The sequence below is a fragment of the Saccopteryx bilineata genome, chromosome 3 (genome assembly GCF_036850765.1).
Source record: "Saccopteryx bilineata isolate mSacBil1 chromosome 3, mSacBil1_pri_phased_curated, whole genome shotgun sequence".
Classification (NCBI taxonomy): Eukaryota; Metazoa; Chordata; class Mammalia; order Chiroptera; family Emballonuridae; genus Saccopteryx; species Saccopteryx bilineata.
The window spans coordinates 315,250,467-315,262,102 of NC_089492.1; the positions used below are offsets into that span (position 1 = coordinate 315,250,467).

Consider the following 11,636-nt stretch of genomic DNA (forward strand, 5'->3'; position numbering starts at 1 on the left):
CTTCACACCCAATGCAAAGTATAAGCGAGCAAACATATAATATTTACAAACTTATTTGACCAACATTCCATCCCTTTTGCTCACTTCACAATCTAAAGCACCAGTATTCCTGCACAAGGAAATTAGGCACATTACACAAATTACAACATGACAAATCATACAATTTGAACAATTACAAGGGTACATTTCACCAGTCTCTGAGCACTTTGCCAAAAGCACAGAATGTCCTCAGCCTTCTTCTAGCTATTTGAAAAGCTTCCTGGGGCAGGGGAAGGGCCTCCAGCAAAGCCGCCCCCCACCCCCATCAGGGTATTTCACATTGTCCAAGATCCGTAAGTCCACCCAACAAAGGAGCTAGTGCCCACTCTGGTCATAGTCCAGAATCAGTCCATGCACATGGGGCCTCAACCACCCCCCTCATTCCTGCTGTCCTGGCAGGTCTTACACTGTCCCAAGAAAGGGCACATGGCAATGGCAGTCAGCATTTCCATCTCAGAGCATGATGGCAGCCACCCCTGTATCCCAAAATCGCAGACCTACCAGGGGTGTAGTAGGTACTCCTTGCTGCTGGGCTCTCATCTCCTGGAGACTGCGGATCTCAACTCCAGCCTGATTCTCCTCATCCTCCAAAGAGGAACTGAAAACACCAGCTCCTGCTGCTAGGCTCGCGAGCCCCAGGCAGCTGCTGCTTTCTGCTCCGTGGGCCTTGCAGCCCGGCTCCAGCCTCCCAACACTGCTGGCTCTCCACAACATCCAGGGCATGCTGCAACTCATGAACCTGTGATTCCTTCTCCAGTGGCTGCTCCATTTTCAAGTGAATCTTGCAAACCTGGTCAACCTCCTCCGGTGCTTGCTCCAGCTCCAGGGTCAGCATCTGTTTCTCCCACATTTGCTCCACCTTTTTCCGCTGCTCAGTTTGCAGGTCCCAGGTAGACTCTTCCACAGAGCTCTCGGTTTCCTCATGCATAGCTGTAAAAGTCAGCCAGCCTATGGTCCCCCCAAAAAACAGCCATTGGCAACCATAAAAGCAGCCAGTCCTCTACTCCACCACTCAAAGGTGGTGGTGACTCCATACCGATCTGTATCAAATCCTGCCACAGACTATGCCAAATGTAAAGCCAGTAGCCACGGCCACTATCACAGCTGCCTGGCCCGTGCAGGTTCGCATTTGATTCAGACAGATGGTAATGAAACCATGAAGCCAAGAACTGGTGGGCCATTAGCTTTAATCCTAGCTTGCACCTGGTGGGCAAGAAATACACACAGTGGGAAAACACTTCCCTTTCCATTCAGGGCTCCCAAAGCCATTGACTTATCCAAGTATTCTTAGAATTAAAGTTTTCTACCTCACCAGCCTTACTCACATCTGTTCTCCATATCCTTCTCTCTGCACAAACTCTACACAAACTGGCTTCTCCTTCAGCACTTTGCCATCTTGGCTGCTTCTCCTCTCCTCCACGTGGCCTTTCTCTGCTCTCCTTCAGCATGGGCTCCTCTGCTCCATTTCATAGTGTAGAAATAAAAACCTTTAATCTCGCTTCCACCCTTTTTGATTTGACTGGGCTCTTGGCATTCCTAGGAGTTCCCAGGCTCCTGTCCTTCAGGCCTTGGCACAGGTTATCCTTGTGCCCTGCTCTTAACCAGCTAGCTCTCCGTTTTTCAGATCTTAGCTGGGAAGCCTTCCTGACTGCCTAGGCTGGGTGGGTCAGGAACCCCTTGAGCCCTGTCCCATCGCTGAACACCTATGTTATCACTGGTAATGGATTTGTGTCCTTATAGACTGGGAGCTCCATGAGGGCAGAGCCAGGGCTGGCTGTCCTGGTAATTACTGTGTCCCCAGCACCATAGGGCACATTTAATTCCATGAAAGTGAGAAAAAAAAAAAAGCTTCCCTTTCCCTTTCATCTCTTAGTCTTAATACTGTTCCCTTTGCTTGTACTGTACATTTTTCTCCACCCAATTCCTACTCATCATTTAGATTTTAGCTCAGATGTTTTCTTCTCCAGGAAGCCTTCCTTGATTCTCGCGGCTGAGTCAGATGCTCCAGAGGCAGAGACTGGAGCTAGTTCATTCACTCCCGAGTCCTTGATGCACAGCAAAGGGCCTAGTGCAAACTACGTGCTAAGGGAGTGTCTAATGGTGACTAAATGGATGAGAAAGATGTGGTGAACTAGGGACAATAGAACTTTTTATCCTTTGGGTCTGATCCAAGGTGTCCTCTACTTCAAGAAGCTCCTTCTGGACCCTGCCCTGGTTGCTCAGTGGATAAAGCGTTGACCTGGTGTGCCCATGTTACAGGTCCAGTCTCTGGTTAGGGCACAGGGCACATACAAGAAGCAATGAGTACACAACTAGATGGAACAACTAAGTGGAGCGATTTGATGTTTCTCTCTCTCCCCCTCCATTTATCTCTCAAATAAATGAAAATTTTAAAAAGAAGCTCTCTGTTCCCAGGCTGTGTCAGGGGCCTGTTCTAGGCTTCCACAGTCTGCTGGGTTCCCCACAGGGACCACGCTCGGCTGTCACTGTGGAGATGTAGCTTCCTACCCATTCTGGAATGAGGCATTCAGTCTCTCTGGTTCCCATCTCCTCTGGACCTGGGCCTCCTGTTTGTCCAGTCTCAAGAGTCCTTGAGGTTCCAGAATTGATACTTCTGAGTCCTAGGATGCTGACACCCTAATCCCCAGGCCTTTGGTGACCCTAGGTGTCCCTTGACCCCTACATTCAGGTGAGAGACATCTGCATTCTTGGGTCAATTCATCCCTCGGCTCTTGTGCAAACTGGGCATTTACTGGGGCCAGCTTCATGACATGTGACCAGTGTAGTTCACAGGCCCCGTGCTCAGAAAAGCCCTCTCAGGATTAATGCTCTGTGGTTGCTGTCTGGAAAGTCTTACTTTGTATATATTTGAATTTGTGTTTTGCAAGTGAAGTCTGAAGGGATGTGAAGTATGAGTTGGGAGATTGGAGCCTCGACTTTACTTCCCACCGCCCCAAGATGGGTTCATCTGCTCTGCCCTCCGTCCCTCCCTGTCCCTACCTGTGACCACTGCCATCCTCCAGCTTCAGCAGGGCCTGTGTATACATGGGAAGCTCAGGGTGAGGCTCGTGTGCCTTATGGCACCTCAGGGCGGGCATGGCAATGGGCTGCTGGTGGAAGAAGGACCCACAACCAGGTTGCTCTAGTTGTGACATAGGGTCTCTAGGCGCCCATGAGGGTCTGTTCTCGCCCCACAAGTGCCTCTGTGGTGAAGGGAACATGACATTAGACACCATGAGAGGTTGAGAGAAATGGTGGAAGAAAGTGTTTCTATTTATAGCATTTTAAATTTTTTTAAATGACCGATTTTAGGGAGACAGAGATAAGATGGGAAAGATAAAGAAAAGCAGTAATTTGTTGTTCCACTTAGTTGTGCATTTATTGGTCACTTGCCTTCTGTGTCCTGACTGGGGATGGGGATGGAACCTACAACCTTGGTGTTTTGGGAGGCTTCTCTACCCACTGAGCTAACTGGCCAGAGCTATTTTTAGTATTTTTAATGGTACTCTTTCCTGCCTCTTGAACTTGATCCTCATATTTTCATTTTTCACTGAGCCCTGCAATTTATGTAGGCAGCACTGCCCAACCCCATCCCTTCTCTGACACATCCAAGACAGTATACTGGAAGGACTGGGTCTGAGACAGGCTGGGAACGTCACTGGGCTCAGAGCCTGCCCTGTCCCAGCGAACAGGAAACCCATAGTGGATATGGCCCCGGGCTTGTCTGAGGCCCTGGTCTGACCTCCAGCGCTGGGGACCGCCTCCACACTGAGCCCTCTGTGCATCCATCTGGGGAACCGGATTCTAAACCTCTTTGCAGGGACCTCTGAGGAGTCACTGAGCAGGTTAAGCAGAGGCCCCACATTCAAACTTTCCTCTGTTCTCTGGTCTGGGGCCAGGAGGGGTCAGCACCCAGAATCTGGGCAGGCCTGAGCAAGAGAAGACTCTCCACCCTGGTCCCATTCCCTCCCAAGACTCGAGTTCTTCTGGTCCAGCCAGTTGTGGTTCCTCCCTGAAACTCTCCCACGCAGCTAGGGCCTGCAGGGCCTCCTGTTTCTGAGCACACAATAGTATTATCAGCCGACCTCCCTCCACCACTCAAGAGATAGGGATTTTCAGACCCATGTGGCAAAGAAGGCAGCCAAAGTTCAGAGAAGGAGACACTACTGTTTGAGGTCACACAGCAAGAGGATGGCAGAGGCAGAATTAAAAAAGTCCAGACTTGATACTTTGCCACTTGATACATGGCCTCGCTCTGCCATGAAGGACACTCCTTCCTTTATTATAAAAGACACCTCAGAGGCTTAGAGAGGTGAAGACACTTAACATAGGGTCACATAGCAAACCATAAGTAGGACTGGGATACCAAGGCTGGGAAGGCAGGGAGGTGGGGGCCAATGCTAAATGATCTCACAAGCTGTCATTCACTTTCTCTCTCAGCATGATGCCAAGTGACCTCACCTATGTGACTGAGGTGCTAGTCATTGTTGGGAATGGGGATGCCCAACAGGGTCTGGGGAACAGATAATATCTTTATGAACACAGCCATTATTTTTACTGCTGTAGATAAATTTTATCTATGAGCCAGGAGAAACAAAGCAAGATTAAAGCTATAACTTTAACATAACATAATATCACATAATAAATATAACATAATACAATATAATACAATACAATATAATATAGGCAGTCACTTATATTAGCCAGAATATGGGGATGCTTAGTCATTTTGTGGTTTGCACAGTGCTCTTGTTTGTTTCTGTGTTCAGACATGGCGATGCAGTAGTCCTGATTGTGTCTCGCTCCATCGTGGTCACAGTGTGGCCCTGTCTGATGGCAGTGGCCTGTGATAGTGTGTTACAGAAAACCATGATCTGTGAATGCCAAGCCCACCCCTGGCCAGCTGTCATGGGCTGCCTTTCTCTTTATTACCTGGAAAACTGCCCAGCCCCCTCCCTGGACTCCGGGCCTTCTCTCTCTCCCCTTTTAGACTCTTCCATTTTTACACAGAGGTCACAGAGACAGTTTTCTTTAAAGTAATGTACATTCAGTGAAAAATGTAAGTACACAGCTTGGTGATTCTTTACATATTTGCACACACATGTAACTACCACCCAGGTGAAGATTGTGGGTAAGAAGCCCCCACAATTGCTCCATTGAGGCAATTTCCAGCCAAAGGTAACTCCTACTGTGATTTCTCTCAACTTGATTAGTTTTGTCTGTTCTAGAACTTCAGATAAATGGAGTTACAAGGTATGTTTAATTTAAGGTTTCTTCTTCAGCTCAACATGAAGGTTTTGAGATTTATCCATGTGACTGAGGCCATTAGTTGTCGTTTTCGTTGCTGTGTAGCATTCCACAGGATTAGTGAACCACTCCTTTTTCCATTCATTATTTCTAAAGATGATTGATTTTAGAGAGAAGAGAAAGGGATGGAAGAGCAGGAAGTATCAACTTGTAGTAGTTGCTTCCTGTATGTGCCTTGACCAGGCAAGCCCAGGGTTTTTGTTTTATTTTTGTGGCAGAGACAGAGAGTCAGAGAGAGGGACAGACAGGGACAGACAGACAGAAAGGGAGAGAGATGAGAAGCATCAATTCTTCGTTGCAGCTCCTTAGTTGTTCATTGATTGATTTCTCATATGTGCCTTGACGGGGGGGGGGGGGGGGGGGGGGGCTACAGGAGACTGAGTGACTCCTTGCTCAAGCCAGCGACCTTGGGCTCAAGCTGGTGAGTCTTGCTTAAACCAGATGAGCCCGTGGCCTCGGGGTCTCGAACCTGGGTTCTCCACATCCCAGTCCGATGCTCTATTTACTGCGCCACCACCTGGTCAGGCAAGCCCAGGGTTTTGAACCTGCAATTTCAGCATTTCAGGTTGACATCCCATCTACTGTGTCATCACAGGTCAGGCCCATTCACTTCTTGCTGGATATTTGCATTATTTCCCAGACTGATCATATTAGAAAGTAAACCTGATTGTGTCCCCAGCTGATTAAGACCCTCTCAAAGGTTCTCCACCCTTCTCAGAATTAATTCAAATCCCTTCTCTGGGCCTGAAATGTGCTAACCCAGTGGTAGTCAACCTGGTCCCTACCGACCACTAGTGGGTGTTCCTGCCTTCATGGTGGCAGTAGCAGAGCAACCAAAGTATAAATAAAAAGATAGATTTAACTATAGTAAGTTGTTTTATAAAGATTTATTCTGCCAAACTTAGCGAAAATCCAACATAAAGTACTTGGTAAATAATTATTAGTATATTCTTTAACTTGCTGTAACTCTGCTTTATAAATTTATAAAGTTACTTCCCTACTTTATAAATCACCATTACTGTGGAACCGGTGGGTGGTTAGAAAATTTTACTACTAACAGAGATACAAAAGTGGGCGGTATTGACTACCCCTGTGCTAAATGATCTGGCCCCTGTCAGGTGCTTCTGTCTCACTTTCTACCTCCCTTCCTTACCCTCTGAGTCCAGGTGCTGTTCTCTTCTCTGAGTTTGAATGGTTCATGCTACTTCCCACCTCTAGGTCTTTGCACCTGCTACTGCTTCCAGTGCTTTGTAATGCTCTCTGCTCCCGGTCGACCTGCTTATGCTTTGAGACCATAACTTGAATCACATCATCAGGGAAGCTTCAGTGACCAGCCTCCATTTCTAGACTCCACATCTTCCTGTAGCTCCCTCCACTCCTTCATTGTCCTCGTTGTAAATAACAATTTGTATAATTATTTGATGAATATCTGTCTCCCCATCAGACTGAGTTCTGTGAGGACAGGCACTGGTTCTATCAACCTCCAGGCCACCCAGACCAAAGTCAGCACACTGTAGGCAATTATTAAATATTTAGTGAGTGCCAAGTGTTGAGTAGACCCCTTTGTGAACCCCAGCACTCTCCCCTCTAACCTCAAGCACACAGCCTTCTCCTGGGAAGTCAGGGAACCTGGACTCCCGCCATTCTCCTTGGTAGCTGTGGGTGACGCACCCAGGGGCGGGTGTCTGCCCCACAGCGGACGCTGATTTGGCCCGGTTGGGCAGGGCTAGGGTTGCCTGAGGGGAGGTTACTCATCCTGGGCTCAGGTAAGAGGACCCGGGTTGGGAGGTGGCACACCGAGGGGGGACACCAAGGGAGCAGGACCGAATCATGCACCCCACCAGGAAAGCAGGGGCCCGGGCAGTGATTCGGACTACACGTTGGCTGCTGCTGCTGCTGCCGCTGCTGCTTCAAGAAGGTGGGTTGACTGTGGGGAGGGAGTGGAGGAGGCAGAGTGAGGGCTCTAGGGAGGAGCCCTCCTACATAGAGGGCTGTGGGAAGGATCTCCACATCCTGAGCAGAGGGCTGAGGGAAAGATCATCTGCCCTGGGCAGAGGGCACTGTGGGGAGGATTCCTGTCCTGGGGAGCTGTGGGAAAAGCTTTTCCAACCTGGTCAGAGGGGACTTGTGGGAAGGGACCCCTCACTGAGCCTACCCATCTGTGGGAAAAATTCTCCCATCCTGAGTGGAAAACTGTGGGGAGGTGCTCCTTATCCATGGCAGAGACCTCCACCTTGGACATATGGCACTGTGGGAAAATTACTCCCACTGTAGGCATAGGGGCTTGAAGGAAAGGGACCCAGTGTATCCCATGACCCTAAGCTTGTGGAAAGATTTTTCTTACTCTTGCCTGGGAAAGGGTGTGCAATAGGATCGTCTCGTTCTGGGGACAGAGGGCGTGGGAAGGACTATTTCTCCTTTGGGGGTGGGGGAGGCTTAAGTAGGGGTCACTCTGTCCTGCATCCCCAGGAGCTCAGGCCCTGGAGTGCTACAGCTGCGTGCAAAAAGCAGACGACGGATGCTCTCCGCAGAAGACCAAGACCGTGAAGTGCGCGCCAGGCGTGGAAGTCTGCACAGAGGCCGTGGGGGCCGTGGAGACCAGTGAGTGGGGCCGCGTGGTCCATGTACCCACTCCTTCAAGCTCCTCAAGCCAGGCCCCGCCTCCTTATAGTCCCACCCCTCCCTCTGAACTTGGTCTCAACCCCTCCAAACAGCTCTATCCTTCCCTTTCAGCCTGGCCGGGGCCTTTCAACACTACCACGCAGTCAGGGCTTAGAGGGGTGAGCGGCTGAGAGTTGCGAACTGGGTGGGGCGATACGAGTGCCGGGATGTGGGACCTCGTCCTATTCGAGCACACACCATATCTATTTCCGCTCCATCACCGAACCGTCCCTACCCATTTCTGTCCCTGTCAGAATGTTCTCCTCTCCAACCAAGCCTCTCCTATCCAGTGGTGATGGTGATTCCTGGAGAGGTCTTCTAGGTTCTCTAGGCTGAGGCTCCGGCGCTCTGACCCCATCCCACCGCTACTGAGCCCACAGCTCTCAGGACGCCCCACCCCTCTCCAATCTTGTGCCTTGTCAGTCTCTCAGTTCCTTTTGAGGTTGCTTTCTGCGGCTGCGCCCTTTTTCTTGATTCTGTTCAGTGTCTGTCAGCCGGCAGCCCCTCGGATTCAGCTTTATGAAGTCCCACCCCTCCGTTTGTCATCTTTCTCCGGAATCGGCTCTTTCGGAGCGCCTCGCCCCCTCTGACTCCGCCCCCTTCCCCTCTCCGCAGTCCACGGGCAATTCTCGCTGGCAGTGCGCGGCTGTGGTTCGGGACTTCCGGGAAAGAATGACCGCGGACTGGACCATTTCGGGCTTCTGGCCTTCGTCCAGCTCCAACAATGTGCCCAAGACCGCTGCAACGCCAAGCTCAACCTCACCACGCGAGCACTCACCCCCGCAGGTCGGTAGGAGCGTAGTGTAGTCGCTATAGGCGATCGCAAGCTGCGGATGCCAGAACGCCGAATGACTGGGGGCGGGGCCACGTTCTGGGGCGGGGCCAAGAGGCGACAGGCCGATTTCACTGCTGGGGACGCTAGGGGCGGGCTCAGTGGGCGGGTTCACAGGGTGGGCGGGGTCAGAGTGCTGACCCGGCGTCGTCGAGGGGCGGTGACAGGGGCTGGAGCTACCCCTGGCTCTGTGATTTGCGAACCTTCTTGACCCCTTCTTTCCAATCTGCTCCCTTCGCAGGCAATGAGAGTGCGTACGAGCCCAACGGCGCCGAGTGCTACAGCTGCGTGGGGCTGAGCCGCGAGGCATGCCAAGGGACGGCGCCGCCCGTCGTGAGCTGCTACAACGCCAGCGACCGCGAATACAAGGCCTGTTTCGACGGCAACGTCACCCTGACGGCAGGTGAGCGAGCCCCGGAGTACGGAGTACGGGGCTGCGGGAGTTGTGGTAGCCTTGCTGAGGCCCCCTGGGCGATGGTAGCCCTTTACGCAAAGGGTACCCCCTTCCAACGCATTGTGGGAAGTGTAGGCTAGCCTAAGTGCTTGTCTTGTCTTCTAGAGCATCCTGAGAATGAGAAATGTGGTTCTATCTCCAATAGAGCATAGGGATAGGGTTGCTTTTTGTTCTAGTTTTGAAATGCACTTCCATAATTTATGCAGATTGCAGGGATGTGCAATAGGAAATGTACTATATTTAAACCTCCAACCTTCTACCCGGACATTGCAGGGAATCTACATAGTTGACTCTTTTAAACTCAAGGGCTTGGGGTGCCCATGTAACTACTTAGGACATGTGTATTTTAGCCTCTTGGCCTCTGCCTCAGGGAATCATGGGGGATGAAATTCTTCAAACGCCATCCTCTGCCAGGTGTATTATTGGAGATGTATGACTGAGACTAAATATTTGCAGTGTTGAGGGAGAGGCATGCGGAAAATGACAGGAGGGAGATGGGAAGGGGATGTTTGTTTTTCTCTTTGGTCGTGAGAAAGGTAGGTGTCGTATCCCTGTCCAAACCTTTCTTCCAAGGCATTGATGGACTTGTATGTAGGTCAGCCTACTTACTTATCCCCTCAAAGTACTATGGGAAATGTGATCCATATGCCAAAGATTGGGACGTTGTTTCTCTAAGTGAGACCTGAATTGAGCCTTTTGGATGAATGGAGCCAGAGCCCTTTTGTCCCCTGTTTTGGAGGCTCTTGCCTCTAAGTTTCATTCTGGCTGTGCCTACCCACCTTCCCTTCAACCACCAACCTACCTATCTGTGCCTTCCTTCTTCAGCTAATGTGACTGTGTCCCTGCCAGTCCGGGGCTGCGTCCAGAATGAGTTCTGCACCCGAGATACGGTGACAGGCCCAGGGTTCACACTCAGTGGCTCCTGCTGCAAGGGGTCTCGCTGTAACTCAGATCTTCGCAACAAGACCTACTTCTCCCCTGTGATCCCGCCCCTTGTCCTGATGCCTGTTCCTCAGCCAACTACTCGGACCCCAACCACCTCTGTGACTGCTTCCACCCCAGCCCCCACTAAACCCATCTCAACCAACTCTACCACCAAATCTACTCCAGCCTCCGCCAGCCAGACTCCTCCAAAGAAAGTGGAACTCGAGACCTCCTGGAAAGAGGAATCTAGCTTGGCTGGAGGTGCTGCTGGCCACCAGGACCGCAGCAATAAGGAGCAGTACCCTGCCAAAGGTGGGACGCACAATAAAGGCTCTACAGCGCCCTCGGCAGGGTTGGCAGCTTTTCTGTTGGCTGTGGCTGCTGGCACCCTACTATGAGCTTCTCCACCTGGAAACCTCCCTTTTGCCCTCCTTCCCAGGTGGGTACCCTCTCTTTCCTTTCCCAGCACTGGACTGGGCTGGCCCGGCCCAGCCCCTATTCTTCCAGTTTACCCCAGTACCCCCAGCTTCTGCTGCACTGGTTTGCGGCTTCGGGAAATAAAGTTACCATTGTATATATATCCTGACGGGTGGTCTAGCTTTTTTGAGGCAGCAAATATGCCCCCCTCCCATTGTTGTCTCTCTCTGTGCCTAGGATAGAGAGTAGTCAGAACTGTCATGGGTATGGTAGAAGAGAAAATGATAAGCTTCCTATTCCCTTTCTCATAGCCAACCTGAATGTGGGGGGCGGAGAGGGTAATAGTTCCTTCCTCTGCTGGCAGCTGGCCCTGCCCCCTCCATCTTTGTGGGAATTGTTTCAGCGTCTGTCTTCCTTACTGGACTGTGAGCTCCTCAAGGGCAGGGATTGTGCCTTATGCCTCTGTGTGGTCAGTTTCTGGAACATAAAGGCCTCAATAAAAGTTTAATTACTTTGTACAGTGTTTTAAAGGAGTCATTTCTATTGCTTTTCCTAACCTCTTGAAACTGCACTAAGGTGGAAATGCCCTGACCTTTAACGGAGGAGCTGAGATCACTGAGGGAAGTCTGAGTTTGAACTCCCTTCGCCTCCTGGGGGTTAGCCAGCTTGTGGGTGATCCCGCTGGGGAGAATCCATTAATCAGTATTGTAGGGTGAATGGGGTCTTTAGCAGTGCTAGGGAGCAGAGGCAGCTTTGTTTAATGGGTTTGTACACTGCCCCCAGGCACTATGCACCTTGCCATCTGCTTTCCTAATTATTCAGTGGGTTCAGCCACTGTGTCCCACTTGTCCAAAGTGCTTGAGGGTGCTGCTGCCAGTCTTTGCTTCCTGTTGGGGACTTGGGGCCTGAGCCCCATCTCCTCCAGATGAAAGAGTAGAGGCCCCATGGAAGAAGAGCCTGGTTTGGGAATGAGAGGAGCTGGCAGGTTTTGGAAATGATTGG

At 50.9% G+C, this 11,636-nt stretch overlaps 1 protein-coding gene across 1 annotated transcript; it reads left to right on the top strand.

Annotated features, from left to right (window-relative positions):
* Window positions 1-7,108: 7,108 nt before the first annotated feature.
* Window positions 7,109-11,157, top strand: LYPD3 (LY6/PLAUR domain containing 3). The gene is made up of 5 exons (XM_066271915.1): window positions 7,109-7,264; window positions 7,816-7,947; window positions 8,623-8,793; window positions 9,081-9,242; window positions 10,119-11,157. Exons 1-5 carry the CDS (start codon window positions 7,177-7,179, stop codon window positions 10,613-10,615), a joined length of 1,050 nt encoding a protein of 349 aa, XP_066128012.1. The 5' UTR covers window positions 7,109-7,176; the 3' UTR covers window positions 10,616-11,157.
* The last annotated feature ends 479 nt before the right edge of the window (window positions 11,158-11,636 follow it).

Coding starts and splice junctions, on each gene's coding strand:
- LYPD3 (XM_066271915.1), top strand. CDS start 7,177: ATGCACCCCACCAGGAAAGCAGGGGCCCGGGCAGTGATTCGGACTACA. Junction 7,265..7,815: donor GCCGCTGCTGCTTCAAGAAG/GTGGGTTGACTG, acceptor CTGCATCCCCAG/GAGCTCAGGCCCTGGAGTGC. Junction 8,794..9,080: donor GCGAGCACTCACCCCCGCAG/GTCGGTAGGAGC, acceptor CTCCCTTCGCAG/GCAATGAGAGTGCGTACGAG.